Source organism: Globicephala melas, chromosome 2 (assembly GCF_963455315.2).
Source record: "Globicephala melas chromosome 2, mGloMel1.2, whole genome shotgun sequence".
Taxonomy (NCBI): domain Eukaryota; kingdom Metazoa; phylum Chordata; class Mammalia; order Artiodactyla; family Delphinidae; genus Globicephala; species Globicephala melas.
This window is the reverse complement of record NC_083315.2, coordinates 147,093,511-147,112,484: the sequence shown is the minus strand read 5'-3', so window position 1 is coordinate 147,112,484 and position 18,974 is coordinate 147,093,511. Positions and strand designations below refer to the sequence as shown.

General features: G+C 43.2%; 1 protein-coding gene across 31 annotated transcripts in view; it reads right to left on the bottom strand.

The window, feature by feature from the left end:
• Positions 1 to 1,312: 1,312 nt before the first annotated feature.
• The window catches only part of SIPA1L1 (signal induced proliferation associated 1 like 1), a 501,244-nt gene continuing 483,582 nt past the window's right edge, over positions 1,313 to 18,974 (bottom strand). For 29 of the 31 annotated variants that reach the window (XM_030831557.2, XM_060294975.1, XM_060294973.1 and 26 more), the window contains 4 exons: positions 15,920 to 16,066; positions 6,705 to 6,819; positions 3,999 to 4,083; positions 1,313 to 3,322 (listed from right to left, as the gene is read on the bottom strand). In XM_030831557.2, the coding sequence (XP_030687417.1) occupies positions 3,179 to 3,322; positions 3,999 to 4,083; positions 6,705 to 6,819; positions 15,920 to 16,066 (491 nt within the window). In that variant the 3' untranslated portion in view covers positions 1,313 to 3,178. The remainder of the gene's footprint in view (positions 3,323 to 3,998; positions 4,084 to 6,704; positions 6,820 to 15,919; positions 16,067 to 18,974) is intronic. The other 2 variants (XM_060294987.1, XM_060294989.1) reach the window with 1 other exon arrangement.

The following is an 18,974-nucleotide window of genomic DNA, read 5'->3' as shown; positions in this document are numbered from 1 at the left end:
CACCAGGTGGCTACCTATATCTACTGTGAGGTTGTAATCTGCTCAGGTCATTGCTCTGCATTTAACTGGAGGCAAATGGCTTAAGCTTGCTGGGCCTACTTCCTTTGCCCTTGTACTACCATTTTTATCCCCATCTACAGAGTTAGTAATCCAACACAACCCAATCTGTTTATCACCTGCAGCAGACTTGTAGTGCAACCAATTGGCTCCTCCAGTCAGCTCATGGATGAAGATCCTCCCTCAATGTAGGTGGCGCCTTCTCCCAGGAACTCACAACCCACGTCCAAGCCCTTCGGAAACCCTCTAAACCAGGTAAAAATCATGGTCTAAACAGACTCCTTAGCTTGCTAATCAGAGTATCTTGTGGCATCCGGTCTTAGCCCGTCTTGTAATTCTAGAATTTGTAGAATTGCTGAACCAAATGAAAGGAAGAGACTATACTGTCAGCTCTCAATTAGCTGCACCACTGGAGAGGAACAGTGACATGGTAGATTTAAAAAATTTGGTTCCATTTGGCTCTGGAATGCATTGTGATTTTTTTCAGTAGATTAACTTTCCTAATTACATTTTGCACAGCCTAATATTAACAGGCATTTGTATTCCCTCAACATACGACATCTAACATTGAGAGTTGGGGAGATGCTGTAGAGGAGTCCAAAATGTGCTGGTCTCAGGGAATGAGCGTTGTTACGGACAATCGACACACGGGTAATGAAGAGGGTGCTAATTATAAAGTGCTCTGCAAATATTAAATCGTAAGCAGAGAGGGCAAATTAGGAATTCTCTATGGACGTGAACAGACAGTATAAAAGCTTATTAAAATTCTAAAAGGGACAGAGTTTCAAGGATCATCTTGGGTGTTAATGGAGTCTGATGGAAAAATAAGGATACAAGGAGGGTCAATGAGTTACTGGGTGGTCTTTCAAATAAGAAAGAGAATGGACTTGAGGACATGGGGAGGGGGAAGGGTAAACTGGGATGAAGTGAGAGTGGCAATGGACATAGATACACTACAAAATGTAAAATAGCTAGCTACTGGGAAGCAGCCACATAGCACAGGGAGATCAGCTCGGTGCTCTGTGACCACCCAGAGGGGTGGGATGGGAAGGGTGGGGGGTGCGGGGCACGGGAGGGAGGAGATATGGGGGTGTATGTGTGTGTATAGCTGATTCGCTTTGTTGTGTAGCGGAGGCTAAGAGACCACTGTGGAGCGGTTGTGCTCCAGTAAAGATGTTAAGAAAAGAGAAGAAAGGAAAAGAAAAAAATAAATAAATAAGAAAACCTCAAGCAATAATACCAAAGTGTTTTAAAAGAGTGTTTAAAATGAATTTTATTTGAATTTTACAAGTAGTCTTTAAAGGCTTCAAACAAGAACTCTGTTGCAAAACTCTAATAAATAGCTTGCCCCAAATCCCCAAACAAAATGTAAAACAAAATAAAAACTAAACTCAGAAGGATAAGCAAGACTTCAGAATGCTTGGATGTTAGCAGTATTTCTCATTTACAAAGAGATATCAGGCAATGTACAATCTCCTTCATACAAGTCAAAGAGAGAAAGAGACAGACAATTGAGATCTTTACAGAGCACTCCGAAATCTTCCTATTTCCATGACAGAAATGTCACCAGAAAAAAAAAAAAAAAATCCCATGGAGAAATCACAATCGTGAACGAAACTGTAGCATAAAAGTCTAGTGATGGGGGTGCGGGGGAGAAGAGAGGAAAATCCATCCCGTTTCTTTCAGGGATGGAGAGAGGAATGGGCTGAGATTACTTGGGGCAGGGAACTTCTGAGCAGGTGCCACTGGATAGCTGAACGTTCCCTTAGACCAGAGTTACCACTGAAGGGGCACAGGTGGTAATTTAGTGACAATTGTGAAGGCAAGAAACAAGGCCACCAGGAGCTCCCCTGGGGCCTCTCAGCACTAGTGACCCAGTTTCTCTGTTCTGTGCAGGACTGAGAGCCTTGGAACAATGGCCAGGGGCCCAAAGCAGCTGCATCACTAGACAGGAAAAATAGCACATCAATCATTTCTGCAGCAGAATCCTTTGGATGGCACACAAGGATGCAGAAAATGCTGGGCTAAAGTTGTACACTGGGACATGCAGGTCTCAAAAGGCCATTCCATGATCACAGTCATTGCTCCTAACAAGTAAGTATTAAAGTTCACAATTTAACATTCACTTTTCCTAGTTACAAATACTGGTGAAGTCTTGCTTTGGAGAGAAGGATTTACTAATTTATTAATCAGATCATTTTGAGCAAGCTAAAAATACAATTTTGCCACATTGTTATCTTTAAAAATCTCAAACAAAAACTCTACTTTTGACCAAAATGCATATAAATCATATGATTTTTAGTTTGGAGGAATTCTGAAACCAATTACTGTTTGGAGCCAGGAGGCTACAGAAAGGCTGATCCCACTTTAGAGGGACTGACTTAAGCCAAACAAAAAGGGCTCCAGCTCAGAGGAGCACACAGAACCTGGGACCATTTTCCCAGGGAAAGGAAGAAGTAGTGATGTCATAATGCAGGATGGGAAAGGGGTGTGGCCCACAGCCTCCGTCTCTGCCTCTCTCTGGTTCACTGATTTGTTATTGACAAGTAACCCCGTTCCTGCTCATCTCTGTGAGATAGGGACAGACATCACTAGCTCATGCACAAGCCATTCGAGGGAGGTAGGCATTTTCTCAAAGCACCTCCCTCCGCAGGCATTTTAGGAACGAAGGTAAGAAAATCCCCCTCCCCAAATAAACAGTTTTTAAAAACTTTATTTTCTTCCTAGGAATAATGACATTTGTCAGGATACTGAGGGAAAGCTTGGGTTACCTGAAATAGATAAGAAAGAGCTGATGGAAATAGAGGCAGATGGGCCAGTGGGGGGAACCCTGGTCCTAGCCCCAGTTTCTTCTTAAATACATAACAACAGATAAAGATATTGTGCAAAAAAATAAAGACATTCACATTTTAGCAGTTAAACTTTTATTTTACTTTTTAAAATTTTTATTTACCTTTTTCTTTTTCTTTTCTACAAAAGGCAGATAATGATTGTTGATCTGCAATTGTTGTGTTGTGCGCTCCCCTAAAGGGGGCAAAGTTGGGAGCTGGGGCGGGAGCTCGGAGGATGCCTTCCTGGCGGCACTAAGGGGCGCGCGCCCCTGCGGCCCCCCCCTCCCAGCCTAGCTCATGTCGATGGTGTTGAAGACCCACTCTGTGAACTTCTTCAGCTTGTCGGAGGCGTTCTGGGATTCCTCCTGCAGCCTCAGGTTGTCCTCTCGCAAGTGCTGAACCTCCGCCTGAAGGTGAGCTTTGTCTTCTTTTTCCTGGGAGGGCGAGCAGAGCAGGAAAGAACTAAGAGGGTGGCCTCCCCCTGCCCAGCCGTGAGGAGTGGCTGTGGATCTGCGTGCGCCCTTCACCCACTTCCCTCCTTCATTCCACTGAAGAGCTGTCTATGTGGCCTGGTGCTGGGCCTTAAGATGCTCTCACCCAGGGAACGGGACTCCCAGAGGCATCCGCTACAGGCTGATTTTGGAATGTAAATACATGACTGAGTAGTTTAATGTCTTTGTTAATTTGTAAGGAATAAGGGCTGTCTTACATTTTAGACGATTGTTCTGGGGGCTCCTGTGTTAATATAAAGCCACTCAAGAAACAAACAGCATCTAATTCTTTTGGTGCAAGAGCCTGAATAGCAGTGAGGACACGTGGGTCTGGGCTATGGACCAGGGGTGCGGAGGCTGGGAGAGGGCTGGCTGAGGTCTAAAGGCGTTCACAAAAAAGGGAACGCTTTTTCTGTGCGTGTGACAATGAAAGCATTCTTGCACTATGTGTGTCAGTGGGAACCAAGCTCTAAGCAGCTCCCTAAACATGTGTACGGAGAAAGTAGGGAAAACAACCACATCTTATTCCACTAACAAACAAACACTGCTGACAAAGGGCTCTCACGGTTCAAGGGCAGCTTGCATGGACTGGGTGACCTGCTTGGAGAATATGGTTTACCTTCTTCAGATCTTCTCGAAGCAACTTCAGCATACCTTCCAGCTGGTCCACTTTAGAAGCCAGAGTGGGAGAGGAATTTTTACTGCTGGGAACAAGAAACAAAAGACCTTGCTGGCAGGACCCTCCATGGCCGGCTTTGTTTGGCATTTTTTTTTTTTAAGGAGGCGTCTGAATTTACAAAATGGTTTTCAATGTCAAATTACTCAGTATGGTGACACAACCGTGCATTCTCATTTTAAAAAAGAAAATGGCAGTCTTAACAAAAGGTAATGCAAGTGTGAACTACAGCCAATCAATGGCTTCCTTTGTTTAAGATGCTGCATCTTTGTGACAATATAGGACAATAGGTGAAAATGGTCTCTTTGGCAGCACAAGAACAACTTTCTGGCAGACACAACTGTCAAACAGTGAAATGAGTATCTCTTTAGAGGCTCTAAGAAGAGGAGAGTTACTCCTCTGTGTGTGCATGTTGGCTGGGGGAGGGTTGGGGCAGGCTCTACGTTGGGGCAACCCAAGTAAGTAAAGCCTGGGGCCACTCACCCGGTGGCGACTAAGTCATCGGGCCCACGTCTTAACTTAGACTAGTTTAAATATCTTCAAATATTAAAAAAATAAGGCTACCTCTTTCAGAAGCTTCTCAGTCCAACCTTAATGTCTTAAGCTCTTCGCTATTATGATCAGCAAACTCTACGGCCCACAATTTTCTTATTTTCTCCCATTTCATTTAAGTGCTAAAAATGCCATGCCAGTGGAGCATCAGAAGGAAGGGGAGTTAGAGGACGAGAAGGCCATGTAACCAGCTGGACAGATGACACAGCTTGGCGGGGGCTGAAGACCTGTCAACTCTCCCTCCCAGACTCTCCTCGACTTGAATTCAAGCTCCAAAAAGTTTCCAGGTGAGTTCTAGCCAGAAACACAACCTCAGCCTCACACAACCAAAAATCTGAAGGCTTCCATGGAACCAACTGGCAGCTGCCTCTTTCCAGAGGTCAAGGGGAAGAGGCGGTGACTCTGAACTCTTGGCGTCATGAAATAAAAGGTATTCTTTACTTTAAAAATCAAAGTTCAAGTTGGAATTCCTGACCTAAAATAAGCTGTGTCAACGTCTTCTGCTAATTCTAGGTCCACAGCAAGCCCACAGTGGCATGGAGTGTCCCAAGGCTGTAAATAAAATGGAATGATAATGACCTCCTCACTTCTAAGAAAGACAGGACGACCAATTAAAAGCTGACAGTGAATGGATTTTAAAAGGGAAGTGGTCAGCTGCAATCCACCGCACCTCACAAGTAGGTCAGGTTTGGATGGGTTGAAGGCCAAGGATGTGACAGAATAAGAGTGGTGTTGAACAGAAAACACTGAGGCTGGGGATGGGGGCAGGGCTGTCCTTCACAAGCCGTTGAGTCCACAGTCCCCGCTCCTGGCAGGGCTGACGCAGCCACTGCAGGCTGTTAGTAATTCTCTGTGGCGTATCTTGACTTCTGAAGGTCTGCAAAATGAATTCTGTGACTGTGAGTGCACCGATAATCTTTAAGAACATATTTAACCGCATTTGCATTTGCTCATCCACACCGAACAAAGACCCAATCATCATCCTCATCTTAAGCTTCTACAGGTTCTACAAAGATTTAGGAGCCGCTTAATAATCCTTTCTCAGGAGAACTGTCTTTGCTCACTCAGACTTCTCTTCATCCTAAAAAGGGACATTTGGGGCTCTCCCCTCGACTCTGCAATTTTTAAAAAAGTTCTCAACAGCCAAACTCACTGCCTCTTTCCTTCCCCAACTGTCCCAACAGTAGGATAAATGCAGCATCTGTTGTTACACTCACAACAAACAACCCATTGCTCTTCTACTTCCTCTTGAAGAGGGTTTCCTTACAGACTTGCTTCAGAAGTGTTCAAGCACAAGTCGCCGGTATATCTGTGCAAACCTATGCCAACCTCACTCTTCCCGTTACTGGCTGTTTCTGACCAAGTTTTCTAGATACGTGGATTCTTATCCATCATCAAAAGGTTTTAAGAGATTTCAAGTTGATGAAATTATTCTCCATTAGGGAGGGCTCACTATGTGTCCACGGCTGACTGCTGGGATGCTTTAATATATAGGAACGTCACACATTTATCCAACAACCTCACCATTTGACACTGAGGGGGAAATGGAAGAGTCAGCCTCTACCTAGCTAAGTAGAAGTCAGAGTCCATGCCCTTCACTCAGCTACTGCTTTTAACGTCTTAGTTTACATAAATCTTACCTATCCCGGTGACCCAGTTCTAATGTAGGTCTGAAGCAGAACGCTGGGGGCTGCTAAGATGCAGGCACGTTTACAAGCATGACCAACTGACAGCTTCAAAACGGGCAGACTCAAAACCCAGACTCAAGGACTAAACGCATAGGAGTCCGAGGATGTTCAGCACACATGCTTTTCCTTACCTTACCTAATAAACCCTGAGGATAGAAATGTACGACGGCATTAAATAATAACGAATATTCATAACGATGACTTTTAAGCCATGAAGAACATTTTCATGGTGTTTAGAGTATTTGGTTACAAAGCATTCGAACAAAAAGTGACGTGTCTGGCACCGGAGTGATGACCTTCATTCAGCTGATACGTGTGGCCTCCATCGCCTCTTCCCCACACCTGCGGTCTGTCACTAATGGAGGTGATGTGTGGTGTGGAGTGGTACCCTCGCCACTGGATGACTAACCTGCTGTAAGACTTCATCTGGGCCAGAGCCTGCTCTTCAAGCTGGTCATTGTTGGATGCAGCACTCAGAGGGCGATGGTTTTCATCACTAGCAGCAAAGAACGAGGCTCTCTGGACTGAAACGGAGAGAAGAAACCATTCAGTATTTTGGAACTGGATCCTGGGCCCTCTCTATGGGGGCCCTCCATTTCTAAAAGAAATGGCCTACACGCACAGTCAGATCTAATCAAGGGGCAGGAATGCATCGGAAACCTTATCTCCCAACCCTTGTAGGAAAATTATTTTACTGTTTTAGCTGGAAGAGGATAGTAACATTGTAATTTCTCTTTTAAAAACAGTTGTTGTGACTCAGCTTCTATTCCAGCTTTTCCCTTGCTCATAAAAGTACCATTCTATTGTTTCCCTGGAAACAGGCCTCATGCCAAATTTCCAGACCGATGCTTTCCACTCAGTGACAACATAAAGCGCATTAAAGAGCTAGTGCTAAGCTTCCTGAGGCTTCCTCAAGTATGTTTTCCCTAAGACTCCTGGCCACCTTGGTGGGCTTTAGCCTAGGCCCACACCACCTCTGTTTCAAAATACACAGACTTCAGGCTTGAGCCAAGAAACAAAATCAAATTAAAAAAAAAAATCTCCCACTGAAAAACCAAAACTTCTTTGCGGCAACATGGATGGACCTAGATATTGTCATACTGAGTGAAGTAAGTCAGAGAAAGACAAATATCATGTGATATCACTTATATGTGGAATCTAAAAAAAGGGTACTAATAAACTTATTTACAAAACAGAAGTAGAGTTACAGATGTAGAAAACAAACTTATGGAGGGAGAACGAGGGGAAGATGGTGGAAGAGTAAGACGCGGAGACCACCTTCCTCCCCACAGATACACCAGAAATACATCTCCATGTGGAACAACTACAGAACACCTACTGAATGGTGGCAGAAGACCTCAGACCTCCCAAAAGGCAAGAAACTCCCCACGTACCTGGGTAGGGTAAAAGAAAAAAAGAAAAAACAGAGACAAAAGAATAGGGACGGGACCTGCACCAGTGGGAGGGAGCTGTGAAGGAGGAAAGGTTTCCACATACTAGAAGCCCCTTTGCGGGCGGAGACTGCGGGTTGCGGCGGGAGGGGGAGCTTTGGAGCCGCGGAGGAGAGCGCAGCAACGGGTGAGGAGGGCAAAGCGCAGAAACTCCCGCACAGAGGATCGGTGCCGACCAGCACTCACCAGCCCGAGAGGCTTGTCTGCTCACCCACCGGGGCGGGTGGGGCTGCGAGCTGAGGCTCGGGCTTTGGTCGGAGCGCAGGGAGAGGACTGGGGTTGGCGGCGTGAACACAGCCTGAAGGGGATAGTGCACCACGGCTAGCCGGGAGGGAGTCCGGGAAAAGGTCTGGAGCTGCCGAAGAGGCAAGAGACTTTCTTCCCTCTTTGTTTCCTGGTGCGCGAGGAGAGGGGATTAAGAGCGCTGCTTAAAGGAGCTCCAGAGACGGGCGCGAGCCGCGGCTATCAGCGCGGACCCCAGAGCCGGGCATGAGACGCTAAGGCCGCTGCTGCCGCCACCAGGAAGCTTGTGTGCGAGCACGGGTCACTATCCACACCCCCCTTCCCAGGAGCCTGTGCAGCCCGCCACTGCCGGGTTCCCGGGATCCAGAGACAACTTCCCTGGGAGAACACACGGCGAACCTCAGGCTGGTGCAACGTCATGCCAGCCTCTGCCGCCGCAGGCCCGCCCCGCACTCCGTGCTCCTCCCTCCCCCCTGGCCTGAGTGAGCCAGAGCCCCCGAATCAGCGGCTCCTTTAACCCCATCCTGTCTGAGCGAAAAACAGACGCCCTCCAGCGACCTACACGCAGAGGTGGGGCCAAATTCAAAGCTGAGCCCCCGGGAGCTGTGAGAGCAAAGAAGAGAAAGGGAAATCTCTCCCAGCAGCCTCAGAAGCAGCGGATTAAACCTCCACAATCAACTTGATGTACCCTGCATCTGTGGAATACATGAATAGACAACGAATCATCCCAAATTGAGGAGGTGGACTTTGAGAGCAAGATTTATGATTTTTTCCCCTTTTCCTCTTTTTGTGTGTATGTGTATGCTTCTGTGTGAGATTTTGTCTGTATAGCTTTGCTTCGACCATTTGTCCTAAGGTTCTATTCGTCCTTTTCTTAAAAATATTTTTTAATATTTTTTTAATTTAATAACTTTATTATATTTTACTCTATTTTATTTTACTTTATCTTCCTTCTTTCTTTCTTTTTTCCTTCCTTCCCTCCTTTCTTCCTTCCTCCCACCGTCCCTCCCTCCTTCCTTCCTTTCTTTCTTCCTACTTCTACTAATTCTCTCTACTTTTTCTCCCTTTTATTCTGAGCCGTGTGGAGGAAAGGCTCTTGGCGCTGCAGCCAGGAGTCAGTGCTGTGGCTCTGAGGTGGGAGAGCCAACTTCAGGACACTGGTCCACAAGAGACCTCCCAGCTCCACATGATATCAAACAGCAAATATCTCCCAGAGATCTCCATCTCAATGCCAGCACCCAACTTCACTCAACGACCAGCAAGCGACAGTGCTGGACACCCTATGCCAAACAACTAGCAAGACAGGAACACAACCCCAGCCATTAGCAGAGAGGCTAACTAAAATCATAATAAGTCCACAGACACCCCAAAACACACCACCAGACATGGACCTGCCCACCAGAAAGACAAGATCCAGCCTCACTCACCAGAACACAAGCACTAGTCCCCTCCACCAGGAAGCCTACACAACCCCCTGAACCAACCTTAGCCACTGGGGACAGACACCAAAAACAACGGGAACTACGAACCTGCAGCCTGCAAAAAGGAGACCCCAAACACAGTAAGATAAGCAAAATAAGACAGAAAAACACACCGCAGATGAAGGAGCAAGATAAAAACCCACCAGACCTAACAAATGAGGAGGTAATAGGCAGTCTACCTGAAAAAGAATTCAGAATAATGATAGTAAAGATGATCCAAAATCTTGGAAATAGAATAGACAAAATGCAAGAAACATTTAACAAGGACCTAGAAGAACTAAAGATGAAACAAGCAATGATGAACAACACAATAAATGAAATGAAAAATACTCTAGATGGGATCAATAGCAGAATAACTGAGACAGAAGAACGGATAAGTGACCTGGAAGATAAAATAGTGGAAATAACCACTGCAGAGCAGAATAAAGAAAAGAGAATGAAAAGAACTGAGGACAGTCTCAGAGACCTCTGGGACAACATTAAACGCACCAACATTCGAATAATAGGGGTTCCAGAAGAAGAAGAGAAAAAGAAAGGAACTGAGAAAATATTTGAAGAGATTATAGTTGAAAACTTCCCTAAAATGGGAAAGGAAATAGTTAATCAAGTCCAGGAAATAGTTAATCAAATCAAAATGGGAAAGGAAATAGTTAATCAAGTCCAGGAAGCACAGAGAGTCCCATACAGGATAAATCCAAGGAGAAATACGCCAAGACACATATTAATCAAACTGTCAAAAATTAAATACAAAGAAAACATATTAAAAGCAGCAAGGGGAAAACAACAAAAAACACACAAGGGAATCCCCATAAGGTTAACAGCTGATCTTTCAGCAGAAACTATGCAAGCCAGAAGGGAGTGGCAGGACATATTGAAAGTGATGAAGGAGAAAAACCTGCAACCAAGATTACGCTACCCAGCAAGGATCTCATTCAGATTTGATGGAGAAATTAAAACCTTTACAGACAAGCAAAAGTTGAGAGAGTTCAGCACCACCAAACCAGCTTTACAACAAATGCTAAAGGAACTTCTCTAGGCAAGAAGCACAAGAGAAGGAAGAGACCTACAATAACGAACCCCAAACAATCTAGAAAATGGAAATAGGAACATACATATCGATAATTACCTTAAATGTAAATGGATTAAATGCTCCAACCAAAAGACACAGATTGGCTGAATGGATACAAAAATAAGACCCATATATATGCTGTCTACAAGAGACCCACTTCAGAGCTAGAGACACATACAGACTGAAAGTAAAGGGATGGAAAAAGATATTCCAAGCAAATGGAAACCAAAAGAAAGCTGGAGTAGCAATTCTCATATCAGACAAAATAGACTTTAAAATAAAGACTATTACAAGAGACAAAGAAGGCCACTACGTAATGATCAAGGGATCTATCCAAGAAGAAGATATAACAATTGTAAATATTTATGCACCCAACATAGGAGCACCTCAATATATAAGGCAAATACTAACAGCCATAAAAGGGGAAATCGACAGTAACACATTCATAGTAGGGGACTTTAACACCCCACTTTCACCAATGGACAGATCATCCAAAATGAAAATAAATAAGGAAACACAAGCTTTAAATGATACATTAAACAAGATGGACTTAATTGATATTTATAGGACATTCCATCCAAAAACAACAGAATACACATTTTTCTCAAGTGCTCATGGAACATTCTCCAGGATAGATCATATCTTAAGTCACAAATCAAGTCTTGGTAAATTTTAAAAAATTGAAATTGTATCAAGTATCTTTTCCAACCACAAAGCTATGAGACTAGATATAAATTACAGGAAAAGATCTGTAAAAAATACAAACACATGGAGGCTAAACAAGACACTACTTAATAATGAAGTGATCACTGAAGAAATCAAAGAGGAAATAAAAAAATACCTAGAAACAAATGACAGTGGAGACACGACGACCCAAAACCTATGGGATGCAGCCAAAGCAGTTGTAAGAGGGAAGTTAATAGCAATACAAGCCCACCTTAAGAAACAGGAAACATCTCAAATAAACAACCTAACCCTGCACCTAAAGCAATTAGAGAAAGAAGAACAAAAAAACCCCAAAGTTAGCAGAAGGAAAGAAATCATAAAAATCAGATAGAAATAAATGAAAAAGAAATGAAGGAAATGATAGCAAAGATCAATAAAACTAAAAGCTGGTTCTCTGAGAACATAAACAAAATTGATCAACCATTAGCCAGATGCATGAAGAAAAAAAGGGAGAAGACTCAAATCAATAGAATTAGAAATGAAAAAGGAGAAGTAACAACTGACACTGCAGAAATACAAAAGATCGTGAGAGATTACTACAAGCAACTCTATGCCAATAAAATGGACAACCTGGAAGAAATGGACAAATTCTTAGAAATGCACAACCTGCCAAGACTGAATCAGGAAGAAATAGAAAATATGAACAGACCAATCACAAGCACTGAAATTGAAACTGTGATTAAAAATCTTCCACCAAACAAAAGCCCAGGACCAGATGGCTTCACAGGTGAATTCTACCAAACATTAGGAGAAGAGCTAACACCTATCCTTCTCAAACTCTTCCAAAATATAGCAGAGGGAGGAACACTCCCAAATTCATTCTACAAGGCCACCATCACCTTGATACCAAAACCAGACAAAGATGTCACAAAGAAAGAAAACTACAGGCCAATATCACTGATGAACATAGATGCAAAAACCCTCAACAAAATACTAGCAAACAGAATCCAACAGCACATTAAAAGGATCATACACCATGATCAAGTGGGGTTTATTCCAGGAATGCAAGGATTCTTCAAAATAGACAAATCAATAAACGTGATACACCATATTAACAAACTGAAGGATAAAAACCATATGATCATCTCAATAGATGCAGAGAAAGCTTTCGACAAAATTCAACACCCATTTATGATAAAAACCCTGCAGAAAGTAGGCATAGAGGGAACTTTCCTCAACATAATAAAGGCCATATATGACAAACCCACAGGCAACATCATCCTCAATGGTGAAAAACTGAAAGCATTTCCACTAAGATCAGGAACAAGACAAAGTTGCCCACTCTCCCCACTCATATTCAACATAGTTTTGGAAGTTTTAGCCACAGCAATCAGAGAAGAAAAGGAAATAAAAGGAATCCAAATCAGAAAAGAAGAAGTCAAGCTGTCACTGTTTGCAGATGACATGGTACTATACAAAGAGAATCTTAAAGATGCTACCAGAAAACTACTAGAGCTCATCAATGAATTTGGTAAAGTTGCAGGATACAAAATTAATTCACAGAAATCTCTTGCATTCCTATACACTAATGATGAAAAATCTGAAAGTGAAATCAAGAAAACACTCCCATTTACCATTGCAACAGAAAGAATAAAATATCTAGGAATAAACCTACCTAAGGAGACAAAAGACCTGTATGCAGAAAATTATAAGACACTGATGAAAGAAATTAAAGATGATACAAATAGACGGAGAGATATACCACGTTCTTGGATTGGAAGAATCAACATTGTGAAAATGACTCTACTACCCATAGCAATCTACCGATTCAATACAATCCCTATCAAACTACCACTGGCATTCTTTTCAGAACTAGAACAAAGACTTCCACAATTTGTATGGAAACACAAAAGACCCTGAATGGCCAAAGCAATCTTGAGAAAGAAAAACGGAACTGGAGGAATCAGGATCCCTGACTTCAGAGTATACTACAAAGGTACAGTAATCAGGACACTATGGTACTGGCACAAAAACAGAACATAGATCAATGGAACAGGATAGAAAGCCCAGAGATAAACCCACGCACATATGGTCACCTTATCTTTGATAAAGGAGGCAGGAATGTATAGTGGAGAAAGGACAGCCTCTTCAATATTGGTGCTAGGAAAACTGGACAGCTACATGTAAAAGTATGAGATTAGATCACTCCCTAACACCATACACAAAAATAAGCTCAAAATGGATAAAAGACCTAAATGTAGGCCAGAAACTATCAAACTCTTAGAGGAAAACATAGGCAGAACACTCTATGACATAAATCACAGCAAGATCCTTTTTGACTGACCTCCTAGAGAAATGGAAATAAAAACAAAAATAAAGAAATGGGACCTAATGAAACCTCAGAGCTTTTGCACAGCAAAGGAAACCATAAACAAGACCAAAGACAACCCTCAGTTGGGAGAAAATATTTGCAAATGAAGTAACTGACAAAGGATTAATCTCCAAAATTTACAAGCAGCTCATGCAGCTCAATAACAAAAAAACAAACAACCCAATCCAAAAATGGGCAGAAGACCTAGATAGACATTTCTCCAAAGAAGATATACAGACTGCCAACAAACACATGAAGGAATGCTCAACATCATTAATCATTAGAGAAATGCAAATCAAAACTACAATGAGATATCATCTCACACCAATCAGAATGGCCATCATCAAAAAATCTAGAAACAATAAATGCTGGAGAGAGTGTGGAGAAAAGGGAACACTCCTGCACTGCTGGTAGGAATGTGAATTGGTACAGCCACTATGGAGAACAGCATGGAGGTTCCTTAAAAAACTACAAATAGAACTACCATATGACCAAGCAATCCCACTACTGGGCATATACCCTCAGAAAACCAAAATTCAAAAAGAGTCATGTACCAAAATGTTCATTGCAGCTCTATTTACAATAGCCCGGAGATGGAAACAATCTAAGTGTCCATCATCGGATGAATGGATAAAGAAGATGTGGCGCATATATACAATGGAATATTACTCTGCCATAAAATGAAATTGAGCTATTTGTAATGAGGTGGATAGACCTAGAGTCTGTCATACAGAGTGAAGTAAGTCAGAAAGAGAAAGACAAATACCGTATGCTAACACATATGTATGGAATTTAAGAAAAAAAAATGTCATGAAGAACCTAGGGGTAAGACAGGAATAAAGACACAGACCTACTAGAGAACGGACATGAGGATATGGGGAGGGGGAAGGGTGAGCTGTGACAAAGCAAGAGAGAGGCATGGACATATATACACTACCAAACGTAAGGTAGATAGCTAGTGGGAAGCAGCCGCATGGCACAGGGAGATCAGCTCGGTGCTTTGTGACCGCCTGGAGGGGTGGGATAGGGAGGGTGGGAAGGAGGGAGACGCAAGAGGGAAGAGATATGGGAACATATGTATATGTATAGCTGATTCACTTTGTTATAAAGCAGAAACTAACACACCATTGTAAAGCAATTATACCCCAATAAATATGTTAAAGAAAAAAAAAAGAAAACAAAGTTATGGTTACCAGGGGGTAAGGGGGGGAGGGATAAATTGGGAGATTGCGATTGACATGTACACACTACTATATATAAAACAGATAACTAATAAGGACCTAGTGTATAGCACAGGGAACACAATACTCTGTAATGTCCTATATGGGAAAAGAATCAAAAAAAGAATGGGTATATGTATATGTAGAACTGATTCATTTTGCTGTACACCTGAAACTAACACAACATTGTAAATCAACTGTACTCCAATAAAAATTAAAACAAAAAACAGAACTGTGATTTTATATGAAGGAGAGTGACCAACACATTGAAATTGACAATCAAGTTAGTCCTGGGGAATTGCCATCAGCTAATATGGGGATTCACTGTTCACTGCTCTGTGGTTGTCTGACTTCTGAATTCCATGGCCTAGGCAATTGGCTCCCCCAAACTGGAGCTTGACTGAAGAGCAACTTTCAATCCTTCCAAGTAAGGGCAATAAAACCAAACCTCACAACCAATCATCTGCTAGCACCATCATTTTACAAAGACCATTTTAGCATCAAAAAATCGGGAAGGGCAACCTCAGAGTCAGCCTATCAAAAAAAGACCTCTGACAACCTCATGTCAACACACACAGCAATACTTTTAGTTTTTTTCTATTTCAGCAGAGCAGGTCAGCACTAGTCTAAGGGCCTGCACTGAAGAACCACTGGCTTAACGCAAGCACACAGCAAGTAGGTTGACGTAGGAACGAAGCAGGCAGAAAGCACATCTGCTACCACACACCCGAGAGATGAGTGAGAAGAGCAGAGGAAGGAGCCTGGGGCCGGGCCAAGCAGGACAAGCATCCTAACAGATCCAACTGTGCGTTGAGCAGTGACGTCTTCACGACGTGATAAAAAACTCTTCCGGACACGTGCTGTTTTCATTCAAGTGACAGTTGGGATCCCCCTGCACTCTGCTCTTCTCAGGTACAGGGAGGCGAGGCATCCGTGTGACAAATTCCTATGTAGAGGAAACACTGGGTTCCACCTGATTAAATCTGACAGTGGGGGCCCCTACCAAGTGCTCAAGAACTGTTAGCTCAACTGGTTTCTGGCTGTGATGGTAAGATGTGTGTCCAGAGCACTCACACTGCCCAGGACCTCAGTGTGGCCCAGCCCGGACCATCAGTAGACTCACCCTCATATGCCTTGGCGGCGTCCACCAGGTTGGACCAATCCAAATCCGCAGCAGCGTCGGGCAGGGGCATGAGGCCGGGGTCGGGAATGGGCGGCCTTTGGGTCTCCTGGATGTCATTGAGGGAGCTGTCCGAGGCCGAGAACTCTCCTGCAGGAAGGGACAAGGGATAAGCTGCTTCTCATGCCCACAGGAGAACCACTCGAAGTTTTACCCATTTTCTGTTACAATATATTTGTCAGTCATTTGTTACCTGGAATCAGTTTCTAGTGTAACAGGCCGTTAATGGTCATTCTAAAGCTGAGTCGAACTGGGAACTGACTTCCTCCAACCTTAATTCACTTTTGTATAACCTCCCACTGTCCCATTTCTAGTGGGGTGAGTCTTGGAAAAGTCAGTCCTGCACTGAGGCAATGTGTCTGCTTTGGCAGGAGCTGCTTGTCTACAGTGGGACCCAGGGCAGCTCCTCGTGTTTCCTCGCAGAGTCGAGAGATTCAGGCTGGGGTGAAGGGACCTACTTCAAGAGAGGTGGGTTTTGCAGCCAGGCCAGGGAGGCTTGGTGATGCTTGTTTGAGGGGATAGTAAAGCTTATTTTTAACTGCACTGGAACCTGGGACCTGACTGCCCTCCATGTGGACTCCCTGCATCCCTGGCCCACGTCTGTTCTGTATCCCAGGAATGGCCCACTGGTTTCTGCACTTGGATGTATCCAGGGTGGTGTGAGAACGAAATCAGAGCACATGACAGTGAGTGCTGGGTCACCCAGCAGAGTTAACACAGGTTAACTGGTGTTGGCTCCTCCTCCTTCCCAAGGACACGCTAAGCAACTCTTGGCATCAGTTTTCTTTGTTTTTGTTTTTTTAACGCACATCTTATAATCTTAAGTTCTTATTTGAGAACGTAAAAATACAAGGTACGATAGACTTCGGCAGTCTTAGTTGAGTGCCAAGAATAATATAGAAAAGGAAGATAGTTGATAAATGAGTTTATAGGGTTATAATCTTAAGTGTAAAAATGTAGAAAGACAAAAAGAAATGGTCCACATCAAAAAAACTTAAAAAAATTCAATTATGTAAACTTAATAAATAAATAAAATAAAATAAATATTTTAAAAAGATGGTACTCAAGACTCATCACTGGTTGATTACATTTTTTTGCTATTTTCTATGTTGTGGAGGTATCTATATGGTGGAAACTCTATACAGAAGTGTATCTGTATACATCTCTTCCCAGTTTGCTTTCAGTGACATCACTTTGGTAACCTGAAATCAGCTGAGGTAGGAGTATATCTACCCCACAATAACTGACAAGTGCTGCAAGTCAGGGCCTGTGCCTCCTTCCAGGAGCTGATTGTTAAACGTTTACCAGCACAACAAGAATCATACTTCCAGTGAGGACAAAAAGACACTGAGAGATACTCAGCTGGGAAGTGATGTAGTAAACTTTGTTCATTGGGAAGATCATTTTGGTTTTTTTTTTTAACTCAAACAGAAAGTCACAGAAATTATAATCATCCTCATCAGTTCACTCAGTCCCATGTGATTAATTTTTTTTTCATCTTGATCTTTTGTTAGCACTCTTATGAATTCATCAGTTTTCCATTAGAGTTCTGAAAATGCTTATTCATTCAGTTCAGCAATATAGTCAATTACCAGAAACCTGTACAGTTTTCGATTTACAGCAGCCCAACATCCCAAGCCCCTTCTAAGGTGACAATTTTTTAAAATACAAATATTAAACTACAGTAACAGCTCATCTCTGCTTATCCTGGGGACGGGAGGAATGGGTGAAATGAGCCCCTCTGTGCAGTGGAGGGCGTGCTGCTACCGCTCAGGTTCATATACGTGGAGGAGAGAGGGAAACGTAGCTCAGGAAACGAAGATGCTCTCGATGGGGCAGAAACGAGAGCAGAGCATGTGTCTCCATGAGAAGGGTCACCCGCACCATGTGACTGTAACACTAAAACTCATGCAAACACAAAACTGAAAGTGAACTTCTCAGTTAAAATCTCTAAGCGACCCTGGAAATAACTGTGAATTAAAAAGTTTTGTCAATTATCATAGCCTATAAACCAGAGAACATTCAGTGCTTGCTTTCCCTTTCAAATTACGTAAAGAACTGGTCTGAAGTGCAGTTACTAGTTATTAATGTGCTTAACATTAGCAAAATTATGAGTAAATGGACATCAACAAATGTTGCCTGATATATTAAAGGCTCAGTTGTATTTAAACTTGCTCCCACCAAGGGTAAGTAGTTGGAATGATTTACAATGTTGGGTTAGTTTCTGATGTACAGCAAAATGATTCAGTACATATATATATTTTTTTCGTTTTCAGATTCTTTGGAACAGACGATTTTGTGTGTTACACACAACCACCCTTCTGCCCTTTTATCTCTGGGGCCCAAATTTCCACTTGGAAAAAAAGAAGCCGCCCATTCCCCAAACACATCTCAGTATCTCAGTGGTGGTCACACCAACGAGGCCAAGGCGTAGGGATCAGCCCCCCAAGAACTGCTCAGTTTAGGGCGTGGGATCACTGTGGCTGCTGCCTGACTTTTAGGAAAGCAAGAAGAGGTGATGGAAGGAGCTGGGAGAGGGTGGCCCGCTCCTCCCCTCCCTCAGTGCCAGGCCTTCAGCCACAGGCTTCACAGGGAAGGTGTGAGGGGGGCAGATTTCCAGGCTGTTCTCTTAGTATGTGAGCTTCCAGAAGGCAGGGCCTACTGTGACATGACACATGCAGACAGGCTTTCACAGAGGGTTTATTTTTATCCCTATAAAGGTTAAAAAAAATGGGGACGTGAAAGAAACATTCAAGGTAGGCAGGAAGTACTTGTAAGAGGAATGGAGTGCAGGGAGAGTGGTCCCAATGCAGGGAGAGAAGGGGAGGAAAAAAGGCTACTATTTAGGGCACAACTAGGAGGTGGTTTCTAGAGTCCAGATGGTAAAAAGTGGTCATTTCATGTGTCAGCTTTGGTTCATAGACAGTGACCTTTCAGGGCAAAGAGAAATCAGGTTCAAGCCATAGTTGGACCTCTTATAAAGAGGGAGGAGGGGGAA